Raw genomic sequence first — 13,523 nt, 5'->3', positions numbered from 1 at the left:
AAAACCGACCGGGGTTTATAGCGCGGACTTAGGGTCCTGTGTCTACACAAAAAGGCAAGCCATTGGGTCCTGCATATGATCCAAGAATCACCAAACGTGTTCCTTCGATTCAAATCCACCAACCTAACCGATATCCAACACTTCTATTTACAGTCCTGCAAGAGGGATGGGAAATGGAAAGGGAGGAGAGGCCATGAGTAGATGGATTACTCAGTGATATGACTTCTAGACCAGCCTCTCCGCATGGCCACCCATATAGCTCAATGCACAACGAGGACTGACTAGCGCACGCACATTAAACAACTACACATCGCGATAACATTTCCACTTTACTACACTACACACATACTATTAACACTTCACATTTCTACACAATTCTCAACTCATCACATTTCCACACATTTCACATTTCCACACATTTTACAAGACAACCGTCACAGAAAACTTGTAACGGTCCAGTGGGCACAACACACCCCCACACGGTGGATCCTACTGCACCCGTCGATGCCATTCTACCTCTCGCATCGACCTCTCGCCTCAGGGCGGCCCTATCAGATACAACCACGCCACTGTGGGACGGAATACTAAACGTATCGCCTACCAATCACACACAACACATATTCCCATCCTAGCGTTCTTTCCTCTATCTAGTTCATTCCATTCATAAATTAACCTAGTCACTCAATTCTTCTAAAAACCTAGCTCTCAATCAAGTCATGAACAATCATCAAGCAATAGCACAATCAATCTCTCTCATCAACACAATCAGTCCATTAAGTCCTTTAACAGTATGGGTGTTTTATGCAGTATGTTATATGCATCCAGCAACCTAGCAACCACTATGATCTAACAACCTAACAAGCAATCAAGACTAACCATACCTAATCCAGCATTTAATGATATAAGAGGTCAAGAGAAGAAACTAGTTTCAAGACCAACCCACCTGGATGGAAGATCTGGAGATTGATCTGTCTTTGATCTAGATCTGGGATGTGGATCTGAACACGTGAACAGGCAGCAGCGAACAACAATAACATCAGCACCACACGACATCTCAGCTCGGCTAGAGGGGATGGACAACCGGTGGCTCCTCCTGGTGGCGGCGCATTGGCTCTCTGGTGGCGCTCTGGTGGTTTTCCGATGACTAGACTCCAATAGCAAAGAGATAGAAAGAAGAGAGAGATCAACGAGAGAGAGGAGGAGAGAGGCCAAGAGAGAACGAGAAAGTAGAGAAAATGAGACACTTCAATTAGGATTTTTTAAACTCTTTGGAATTCTGGAAGACTTCACTCTGGATTTCCGATGGAGAAGAAAAAAGAGTAAAACTTCTTATTTATAAAAGAAGGAAGAGAAACCGTAGGTTTAACCCAAATGGGCCATGAACCTAGCATGTCTTCATTTTAAAACAAATAAATTTTGGATTTATGGAATAGGGATTTTACAAAGTGTGTGTTTCATTATGAGACATATTTTGTACTTTTTGACAGTTTAAGACACATGTTGGTGGAGGAACACTTTTCCTCATGACTCAGCAAATTTCAGACCAAATTGCCCTCTGCTTGTTGAACCAAGACAGAACGCTCGTTTGGAGTTTTATTTTTTTTATTCCGTCTGGTTAGTGAGGACCACAATATTGTTAGACATTTTTCTATTTTATTTGTTTTTTCTCAGACTTTAAGATACAAAAAACAAATATAATAGTTACTATTAAAATGCAATTTCTTTTTCTTCATATTTTAATATCCATTTCCATATGTATATATTTTATATATTTTAACAATTATATAAAAATGCATGGATATAAAAATTGTGGACGAAAAATGTGTGGACGGCTAAAATGCAGACATGTATGTGTAGAAGAAAAACATGTACAAATATGTATACAAAATTAGTTAGAATTGAAGGAAGAATATACAACAACTAAAATGTGGTTCAAGAACTAAAAATGTTACAAAGAACTTAGATGAAAGAGGCTTATACAAGATGCAGATATATGTGTGTGGATATAGACAAAAGTGTTGTGGATAGACTAGTGTGGACGCCGGGGTTGTGGACAAAACAAAGAGCATGTAGATCTGGATGGCTGTGAGTTCTACCCATGAGTTCCACCATCATACCTTAGAGAACCATTTTCCAATTCCAAATCACCTACTTTTAAATTCACACAATCACCATCTTTCATGCCCTAATCAGTTATATCTTGGAATTATACTGATCTTTTTCTAAATACAGGTCCACATACACCATGTAAATTTTCATTATCCGTCACAGCCACTGTATCTTTTCCCGTTCTTCATCATAAGCTTCGCCTTGTATGCCAAAAACTCTTTTAGTTTCTTCCTCTTGTGGTCGAACGGCACCATGTCCACAGGAAACATCGAGCCCTTTGCATATTTGATGAATCAGAAGGTACAAGCAATCTCAGATCAAGCAAACTGGGTGGAGGTTCTGATGGATTGTCTCTAAGAAACGACGGGTTCAAGATTCTCAAAAGTTGGGCTTCCGGATTTTGTGTTGAAGAGGAGGACAACATCACCATTGTTGTTTACGATGAAGAAATACAAATTAAAAATTTTGAGTGACAAATTAAGCTTTTTGTATTCTCTCTATTTCCACCTATATCTCTTTGACGCTATTTCCATCACATACACAAACACTCGTTGTATGAATTATAGATAATTGGAGAAAGTAGAAATGAGTTTATGGTTAGATAATTGGGAAAAGTAGATCTGATTTTTGAGAGTTGGAGAGAGAATATAGATGATTTTCGAAATTCAGAAATTAATTTATGAATTACAATTTATATATTATTATTTTATTAGTTAGTTAGAATTGGAGGAAATGCTACCGTAAGTTAGAGTTAGAAAAAAATGTAGTTGAGTGTAATGGAGGGCATATAGGACAATGCACACAGATAAAGTGTGATTCCAGCAACAAGTGTCTCATTGTGCAATTGGAAAGATATAATGTGTCCTGTAGAGCAAAAAAATCTTGTACAAACCTATTCCAATTTTCCGTGTACGTACAATCAAACAAGTATTAAAAGGAGAATATAGTGCAAGGAGAAGCATGCCACGTCGTTTAAGAAAATCAACCAATCAGGTGGTTTCAATCCTCCACATCAGTTTCGGTGAGTGAAAATAGACTGAAGATGAACATTATTTCGTGTGGGCTTCAAAATTTCACTATGGCCCAAATTAAACATTTTTCCTAAACATATTTTTACTCCGAAACGTCGTCGACTGTTTCTTCCACTTCCTCTCCACCTATCATTTCCTCTGTAATCGCCGTTACAGCTACCCTTACTTCATCAATCAATAATGTTCTTTACTCAATCATTTATTGTTTCGATCCACCTCCCAATGATTTGTCATCCTCCAAATCCAGACGTCTCATGATTCCATCAAGCACTTGCTATAAATTTATGGCCATAAACACGAACCCTCATTACCCAAACCAAGTACTATGCAGTTCTTACTTTTCTACTCCCCTCTTCCGTCATGACTAACTCGATTTTGTAACTTGACATTCGACAATCTGCATCTTTGCCCTTTTTCAAGAGCTTGTCCAGAGACCCATCGTTTACTGGATTATTAGGTTTTTAAATATATCTTGCATGTTCAATTGCTATTACTCTCGATACCAAGAGCTTCTTGCCAATAAACAGGTTAATTAGTTAACTCTCTTTTCGATTTTCAAAACTGTTATCATTCGCTACAATTTGATTTTTAATTTCCCTGTCTCCGTCATGTTTGATTCCTCTAATGAGTTTTTAGTAATCAACAAACTCTCCAATCTGATATGTAGTAAAACCGATCATCTTAATTCGTTGGTTACGTACATAATTTTACTTTTGCTTTGGCGTTCAGTCCAATGGTTGTTATTGTTGATTTGACTTGATTTTAGTTGTTCTTCCCAGATCCTGATTGCATTGCCCCCAAGGAAAAACTAAGGTTTGCTAATAAAGGACATGTTTATTTGCTAATAATGTGATCCCTCATCTCCTTCATCACGTGATCTTAGTTTGTTCTTTCTGATTGCTTCATGACTTTTCTACTTTGGCTTATTGAAACTCATATCCAGGAGCTGGAGGAGGAAATTAAGCTTCTCAAGAATCACTCTATATTTGTAAGCAATAAAAGCTTATACGTCTTTGTTTTTTTTATAACTCTCATTCAAATGTTTGTGATTGATTCATTCGTAGAAAAGATGTGTGTTTTGTGGACTTCGGGTCCAGGAGATAGAGAGAGACAAGGTTTTGCAATGAGCAGATATTCTTCTGTCTCTGTTAGTCTCTACTCTTCCCACGGACGGTGGAAGAACTGTAAGTTTTCACGACCTCCCCTGTTTTGTAATGCATGATTTCTTGAAACTGATTGTTTAAAAAGAGATTTTGGACGGAGAAGAGAAGCTGGTAGAAATGTTGCCTGTTATTAGCGAGAGAGCTGGAGTATTGGCCACGGCTGATGGAAACCAAGAGCTTTAACGCAAGTGGCATCTAAACTAATTGTCTTCAGAACTTTTGTGAGGTAAAGAATGCATCTTCTTTGCTCACGAGTTGAAATTTTATTTCTGTCTATGATCATTTATTTTTGAAATTTTACAACTTTGATTACGTGTTTATCTATTTGGTCTTTTTATTAGCATCATTCCTGTGAATAATCTGCAGAAGTCAATGTAGGTTTGGTTGTCACAAGTATTCGTTTGTATCAGATTCATCTTTATAGAGTGGTTGTTTAAGAAAAGATACTTCTGTTGCAGCGGAGCGGTTGTGGTTGTGGCAGAGGTTGTGGTCGTGGTTGTCAAGATGTTAAGAAGAAAAAGAAAGGTAAAAGACTGAGGAAGAAGATGAAAATCTATGAAAAGCGGGTGCTTGGGTCTAAGAAGGTTGTGCTTGGATATTTGAGGTGTTATAAGGGAGGGGGGGGGAACTATCAAATGATTTTTCACCTCCTGAATTATTTGTCGTGGCTGGAGGGGTTGTGATTCCGGGCAGCATTGGGGACAGCTGGGGAGGAGGTGGACGTGCACGTATTGGTGGCTATCGCAGTGAGGGAGGAGGAGGTGTAGGATTAGAAGCAATTGTTAGATTTTTATATGCGAAAGCGGGTTAAACCGAAAATATACCTTAGCCCGGTTTAGTGGTGAACACTACTTGATACAATCGGGCAAGAGTCGGGGATGAAATCACAGATGGAAATCAACCACTTATCACAGTTCAAGTGCCTTGATTCCTTATAGCTTTCTCTCTCTAAAATGTTTCTCTCTCTCTCTCTAGTATTATCTTGTTATTACTTCAATTGATCTCTTCTCTTTGCAATGTATCTTATTTATAGATAACCAAAAGATGCATTGTGAACAGTCACATATGTTCAAGAAAGAGACACATCTCTTCATTAAAGAAACACATACATTCAATGAAGAGTTGCAAAGGTTCATTTATGGAGTTTAACCAATAATTACCAGTTAACCAAACCGGTTCGGTATTGATATATGGTGTTTTTCACATCATTGTATATATGTTTTCATTTGTTTCAAGTCACTAATTCGTGTCAGTCTAGTCCTTTTTGACCTTTTACAGGTCTGGAGTTAGTAGAAGAAAGAAGAGAAGGTGTGTGATGAAAAGAAGTCCTTTTGGAGCATTCCTGCGGAAAACACTCAAGAGAACAGTCCCGAGACTGTTTTCTCTCAAGCGGAACAAGCAGACGGAGTGATCCAGAGATTGTTCCACACCAATATGGAAACTCCTATTTCGGGAATTAAAGCCATGTTGCCCTAATCTCTTTCCTTCTGATTGGCGCCTCCATATAAAAACGTCATCTATCATTTTATTATTTTCTACGCTAGTTTTTACAAGAGAACACTGAGTATTTGAGATCTGCAACTTGTAAGGGAGAAGAATCCATCCTCTCATAGAGAAGATCATCTGAACCCTATTGTTTCATACTCTGTTCTTATGCAATTTTATTCAGGATTTATGTCTTTGTTTATTTGCATTATGATCGAGTAGTGACCTTGCTCGCCTAGGGTTTTTAGGGTGTTGAGACATGAGCTAAACATAGATAAGCGATCCATAACTGTTCTTCATTCATACTGTTCTTACTGCTTTCATTAACCTGATCACTTGATGTTAGATCACTAGTTCATCACCTAGTTAACCGCTTAGGATGATAACTTGACATGTATTGAATGAGCTTAGTATCCCTAATCAGCGAAAGTAGATATTAGGGTGGTAAGTGAACTGATCGGACCTGTTCTCTAAAGCTTGCAATCGATCTTCATCCCAACGACAGTTAGGTGGTGAGATCGATCTGCAAAGCGATCACTGCCACGACAGTGGAGTGTTCCAGCTGAGTGATCCGAGTTCTAGAAAGCACTTCATCGCGCTTGAATAATTGTTTGGCTCCAATTCAACACCCAATGAAATACCCTAGGCTAGCTCTTGTTTAATTGAATCATTCTCGTGTTTATTTTGCTTGTTAACTATCGCCTCTTTCAACCAAAATTATATCTTCTTCTTAGCTTGATTTTGGAACTTATAGAACTAGAGTGTAGACTGGTCCTCTGGATTTGAATCTCAAGTACTACAATTGCAACTGTTAACTTGGCAGTAGCAAGGATTCATTTTTAGTGTATCAAGTTTTGGCGCCGTTGCGACGGGGACCAGATTTTTACCTCTAATTTTCGGTTTCATATCTAGTCTAAGATATCTAACTCATGTTTATTTATTTGTTTCAGCTGATGATCCAGGTGCATGACCAGTAGACATACTCGGAGCAACGCACAAGGACCATTGCATCAGCTTACCAACGAAGAACTAGCGAGATTGGAACGACAGAACCGTCAACAGCCGAGATCTACGAACACCAACATGGGTGATCACCAGGATGATCTCACTGCTGCGTTTGCACTCATGCAACAGCAGATGCAGCAGATGCAGCAAACGATCCAAGCGCAGCAAGCTGCTGCCGAGCAAGCTGCTCTGAATGCTGCGAACCAGCAGAACCAACAGGAGGAAGTTGTCCAGATCGGCCAGAGAAACTTACTGCGCAATCTGCCTGCTACGCGATCTGCCATAACCCCTCCACCGTGCACTAGGCAGGACTTCGAGATCAAGCCAGCCTTGATAAGTCTAGTGCAAAGGAAGATCTTCAATGGACTTCCTGCTGAGATACCGATGGACCACATCGAGCACTTTGAGAAGATGTGTGGTTTCACTAAAGCGAATGGAGTACCACCCGATTACATCAAGTGTACTCTGTTCCCTTTCTCTCTTGATGGGAAAGCTGCTTGCTGGCTTGATTCACTATCCACGGGATCACTCACCACCTGGGAACAAGTCCGAGAGGCCTTCTTAAGCCACTTCTACACGAAATCGAAGACGGCAGCTCTGAGACAGAAAATCGTGACCTTCAAACAGCTGGTGGACGAGCCGTTCTGCGATGCTTGGGAGCGATTCAACGTCTACCGCAGAGAGTGCCCGCATCACGGTTTTGAGGAAGACTATCTGCTGGGAGTGTTCTACGATGGAGTAGGCTGGGAGTACAGGAACGCTTTGAACTCAGCCAGTAAGGGAGATTTCATGACTCAGTCCACTCAAGGTGCCTTCGAGTTGATTGAGAACATGGCCTCAAGCTCAGCTGATAATAACCGCGAGACTGATCGCACTCAGAAGGTGAAGAGCATTGATAACAGCAAGATTGATGAGCTCTCTGCCAAGGTCGATCAGCTGATTAAGAGCAATCAGAACCAGGTCTTCATCATGGAAGAATCCCCTCAGGATAAAGCTACCGCGGAAGGCACATCAGAGGCAGATCAGTCAGCTGAGGATCAGCATGAAGTGAGCTATGTGAATGGGCAAGGATGGCAGTTCAAGAACTATCACCCGAACCCTAACGTGAGGAACAATCCCCACCTGTTCAATGCCCCTAAACCAGACGATAAAGCTCAAGGAAATCAGGGTCAGAACAGTGGATACCAAAGGCCTTATGGCAATCAGGGAAGAACCTTTGTCCTCAACCCAGATCAGAATGCCCAATTCCACAGCCAGAAACAGCCGGTTAATCAGCAGGCTGCACAACCGGCTCAGACTGCTCCGCATGATGACATGAAGAGCCTCGCCAACATGATGAGTCAACTGCTCCAAGGACAGCAGATCCAGGGGAAAGCACTGAACCAGGTCACAAACGACATCAACACCAGGATGAATCATATGTTCAATGACCTGAGTGTGAAGTATGACAATGTCTCAAGCCATATGAGACAGATGGATATTCAGATTGCTCAGACTGCTGAGAGTGTGAAGAGACAGCAAGGAACTCTCCCTGGAAAAACAGACAAAAACCCCAAGGAGTGGAATGCGGTAGGTCTAAGGAGTGGAAAGCAACTGCCTGATCTAGACCCCAGGAGATTCACATCGGCTGAGAAAGGGAAGCATAAGGAGTCGGATCAGCCACCTAAAGTTGTACCCACAGATGAGGGAGAGGCAGAACAACCTACTGAGACTGTTCCGACTGAAGCAGAGCGACCCGCTGGGGTTGTTCCACCGATTGCAGCACCTTCTCCTGCTCGTCAGTATGTACCAAAAGTACCTTACCCTGTCCCAGCTAAGGCTACACGCAAGGATAAGGAAGAGATGAAGTGCAGGAAGATGCTGGAAGACCTAACTGTCAAGCTCCCTCTAATGAGTGCGATCCAGATGATACCATCCATGCGTAGCTTCGTTAAGGGACTGATCTCTGGGAAGATATCTGATGACAGCGAGTTCATGATTGTCTCTAAGGAGTGCAGTGCGGTGCTCCAGAACAGAAGGATCAAGAAGTTGGGTGATCCGGGAAATTTTTTCCTCCCGGTTCAGATTGGGAGAACAGTTTTCTCATGCTCACTGGTCGATCTAGGGTCAAGCATTAACCTCATGCCATATACAGTGGCTAAGCGCCTTGGATACACGGACTTCAAGCCTACCAGGATGTCCCTAGTGTTTGCTGATCGATCTGTGAAGTCTCAAGTTGGAATCCTCGAAGATCTTCAAGTTCTGGTTGGGAACACACTTGTTCCTGCCGATTTCGTTGTTCTGGAAGTCGAGGAAGATTCAAATGATCCCCTGATCCTAGGCAGACCATTCCTCTGCACTGTTGGAGCTATCATCGATGTCCGACAAGGGAAGATTGATCTCCATCTTGGAGATATTGTAATGAAGTTTGAGATGGAGCAGATGCTCAAGAAGCCGATGCTGGATGGACAAACTTTCACTGTACAAGAAGATGGTGATCCGCTAGAGCCGCATGAGGGAATGATCGAGGAGATTCTCACCAAGGATCCACTTGAACTCGCCTTAGTCAGAGCTGAAGCCGAGCAGAGCTTAGAGAGTGTTGATGCTAATGCTTATGCCAAATTTCTGGATTCAGCCAGCAGTATTGAGAGAATGGTGGCGAATCTAAGCCTGGGGGAGGACAGTGAGTCCAGCATATCGGCTGGAACAACCGCGCCTCAGAACCCGTCTGTTCCGGCAGCTCAGACCGATGACTCATGGAGCGAGCTGAAAGCTCCAAAGGTAGAGCTCAAACCCCTTCCCAAGGGACTCAGGTATGCATTTTTTGGATCCAACTCCACATATCCTGTCATTGTGAATGCTGACCTGAACAATGCAGAGACTGCTCTGCTTTTGTGTGAACTAAGAAAATATCGTAAGGCATTGGGTTATTCTCTAGCTGACATACCTGGCATTTCACCTGATCTTTGCATGCATAGAATACACCTGGAAGATGAATCGATGACTTTTGTAGAACATCAGAGGAGGTTAAATCCGAATCTAAAAGATGTTGTAAAGAAAGAGATAATGAAACTTCTAGAAGCAGGTGTGATCTATGCGATCTCTGATAGTAAGTGGGTTAGTCCTGTGCATGTAGTACCTAAGAAAGGTGGGATCACTGTGATAACCAATGAAAAGAATGAATTGATCCCCACTAGAACAGTTGCTGGTCATCGCATGTGCATTGATTTTCGTAAGTTGAATACTGCGACTCGTAAGGATCACTTCCCACTTCCTTTTATTGATCAAATGCTTGAGAGATTGGCTAACCACCCTTACTATTGCTTTTTAGATGGTTATTCAGGTTTCTTTCAGATTCCCATCCACCCAGCCGATCAGGAGAAGACGACGTTCACATGCCCTTATGGAACATATGCATACAGGAGGATGCCCTTCGGCTTGTGCAATGCTCCGGCGACCTTCCAGCGATGCATGATGTCGATTTTTACTGATCTGATCAAAGACATAATGGAAGTTTTCATGGACGATTTCAGCGTCTATGGAAGCTCCTTTCATGTCTGTTTGTCAAACTTGTGCAGGGTGCTGAAGCGATGCGAGGAGAAGCATCTGGTGCTGAACTGGGAGAAATGCCACTTCATGGTCAGAGATGGGATTGTTCTGGGACACAAGATATCAGAGAAAGGCATTGAGGTGGACAAGGCAAAGATCGAGGTCATGATGAGTCTGCAACCACCAACTTCAGTGAAGGGAATCAGGAGTTTCTTAGGACACGCTGGTTTCTATAGGAGGTTCATCCAGGACTTCTCTAAGATCGCGAGACCACTCACTCGGTTGCTCTGCAAGGAGGCTCAGTTTGCCTTTGACAGCGACTGCTTAGCCGCATTCCACACGATCAAGGGAGCCCTAGTCAGTGCACCAGTTGTCCAACCTCCAGACTGGGATCTCCCTTTTGAGATCATGACAGATGCAAGTGATTTTGCAGTGGGAGCAGTCCTTGGACAGCGTAAAGACAAGAAGCTTCACGTGATCTACTATGCAAGCAGAACCTTAGATGAAGCTCAGTGCCGATATGCAACCACAGAGAAGGAGCTCCTTGCCATCGTGTTCGCTTTTTGAGAAGTTCAGATCCTATCTGGTTGGATCAAAGGTGATTGTGCATACAGACCACGCGGCTCTCAAGTACCTACTCACAAAGAAGGATGCTAAACCGCGGCTCTTAAGATGGATTCTCTTACTCCAAGAGTTTGATCTGGAGATAAGAGATAAGAAGGGGGTTGATAATGGAGTAGCAGATCATCTCTCCAGGATGAAAGTGTCAGATGAGACTGTTCTTGATGAGGAACAACCGATGGAGTACGTCAATGCGATTGGTCTGCGCAACATGGAGCAGTCGTCACCTGTCATCAAGGACTGTTCCCGCGTGGAAGGAGCATTCGTTGCAGTAATCCAGAAGGAGTACCCGAATCTTCCATGGTTTGTTGAGATTGTCAACTTCTTGGCAGCTGAGAAAGAGCCTTTGAGGTTCACTGGGAATGAGAAGAGGAAATTTCTAAGGGAGGCAAGGCACTACTTCTGGGATGAGCCGTATCTCTATCGGCAAGGCAAGGATGGGATCTTCAGGAGATGTGTTCCAGAGGCTGATATTCCAGGGATCCTTCACCACTGCCACGGTTCCTCTTATGCTGGTCACTTTGCCACCTTCAAGACAGTTTCCAAGATCCTCCAAGCCGGTTTCTGGTGGCCCACTATGTTCAGAGATGCTCATGCTTTCATATCTCGATGCAATTCATGCCAAAGGATGGGGAGTATAAGCAAGAGAAACGAGATGCCTCAGAACTACATCTTGGAAGTTGAAGTGTTCGATTGCTGGGGGATCGATTTCATGGGACCCTTCCCAGTCTCTCACAAGAACGAGTACATCCTAGTTGCTGTGGACTATGTCTCCAAGTGGGTAGAAGCGATTGCTAGTCCAACCAATGATGCGCGAGTTGTAACCAAGATGTTCACCTCCATCATCTTTCCAAGATTTGGAGTGCCTAGAGTGGTTATAAGCGATGGTGGAACTCACTTTATCAGCAAGTTGTTCCAAGGATTGCTGAGCAAGAATGGTGTCAAACACAAGGTTGCAACCGCCTATCATCCTCAAACAAGTGGTCAAGTGGAAGTTTCCAACAGAGAGATCAAGAACATCCTGCAGAAGACGGTCAACACCACCTGCAAGGGCTGGTCCCTTGAGCTTGACGATGCTCTCTGGGCGTACAGAACAGCCTACAAGACCCCTCTAGGGACCACTCCCTATCATCTGGTCTATGGCAAGGCGTGCCACCTACCTGTTGAGCTAGAGTACAAGGCCGCTTGGGCTGTCAAAATACTCAACTTCGACATCAAACCCGCCAAGGAGAAGCGAACCATTCAGATCCACGAGTCGGAGGAGATCAAGCATCTGGCCTATGAGAGTTCTAAGATCTACAAGGAAAAGACCAAGGCGTTCCATGACAAACGGATCATCAGCAGAAGCTTTGCTCCGAACGATCAGGTCTTACTCTTCAATTCACGGGTTAAGCTGTTCCCTGGAAAGCTTAAGTCCAGAGGGTCCGGACCTTTCACCATTAAGGAGGTTCGCCCTTATGGAGCTGTTGTGTTGCTGGACACGATAGGTGGAGAATTTGTTGTCAATGGTCAGCGTCTAAAGCCATATCTTGCTGACACAACAATCGCTGAAGGTGTAGAGATACCCTTAAGCGATCCCCCTCAAGCCTAATCGGCTCATTGAAGTCAAGCTAGTGACAGAAAATAAGCGCTTGGTGGGAGGCAACCCACTGGTGAGTGTAAATATTGTTTTCCTTTTGTCTTTATCTTTCTAGGAACTAACTTGCAGGTTGAAAAATCAAGAAAATTCGAGATCACTCCAGGAGGGCACTCCAGCGGTTGTTCCGCCGATTGTTCCAGGTAAGTGCTCGAACCAAAAAAAAATATATATATAAAATAAATAAAAAAAAGAGAAGGGGAAGCGGTTTTGATGGACCTATTTAAGGAGCCAAACACTCCACTTCCCCACTTCATCTCTCTCGCCGCAAACCACCCCCTTAGAACCCTAAAATCGCGAACACACATCCCTCTCTTTCTCATCGATTTTGGTTCTAACCTCTTGGGATTCTCTTGAGATTGGGTTGTTTTGCAGGAATCACCTCTCCAATCAAGGTAATCGGACAAGAACCCTCCCCCTTTTGCGCATGCAAATCGCGATTTGGGAGTGATTTCTTGGGTTCTCTCTTTCCTTTATGCTTTGCGATTTCATCCTAGGTTGTAGCTCTTGATAGTATACTTGCTACTAGGATTGAACTCATGATTGATTTTCAATGGAAGAGGAACCGATTTGTTGCTTGTGATTCTTGGCCTTTGCGATTTCTACTGTTGAGATTGAGGCTTGTGTAGGTTGTCTAGTAATCGATGGACTTGGATAGAACAAGAAGATTGGATTGTTCCATCGTTGCTAGAACAACCGACGAACTGTACTGATGTTGGGTTTTGCTGTTGTTTTGCAGATGCCTCCAAAGATGAGCCCGTTCTCTCTGAGTAGAGCCTGTGACAAGAAGCTCACGCTGATCTTAATTGAACATAAGGAGTTTTGTCTCGAAAGTGTTGCCTTTTCAGGTTGAGATGTAGAGTAAGGAGCCGATCTTCGAACAGCGATCAGGGGGTTCTCAGTAAGTGTGTGTGGACCTAATCTACAGCTTGTATGGTTCAGAGA

The 13,523-nt window shown here is 43.0% G+C and overlaps 1 protein-coding gene across 1 annotated transcript; it reads left to right on the top strand.

Annotated features, from left to right (window-relative positions):
* The first annotated feature begins 3,209 nt into the window (after positions 1 to 3,209).
* On the top strand, positions 3,210 to 13,238 carry LOC108805918 (uncharacterized). Its single transcript, XM_056988379.1, is given in 6 exon segments — positions 3,210 to 3,667; positions 3,920 to 3,989; positions 4,084 to 4,128; positions 4,205 to 4,529; positions 6,739 to 10,882; positions 10,884 to 13,238. Coding segments are annotated over 2 exon segments (5,778 nt in total). The 5' UTR covers positions 3,210 to 3,667; positions 3,920 to 3,989; positions 4,084 to 4,128; positions 4,205 to 4,529; positions 6,739 to 6,754; the 3' UTR covers positions 12,534 to 13,238.
* Positions 13,239 to 13,523: the final 285 nt, after the last annotated feature.

This window comes from Raphanus sativus, chromosome 6 (genome assembly GCF_000801105.2).
Source record: "Raphanus sativus cultivar WK10039 chromosome 6, ASM80110v3, whole genome shotgun sequence".
NCBI classification, from domain to species: Eukaryota; Viridiplantae; Streptophyta; class Magnoliopsida; order Brassicales; family Brassicaceae; genus Raphanus; species Raphanus sativus.
Note: the sequence above shows the minus strand (reverse complement) of the source record. Positions and strands in the feature narration are given on the sequence as shown.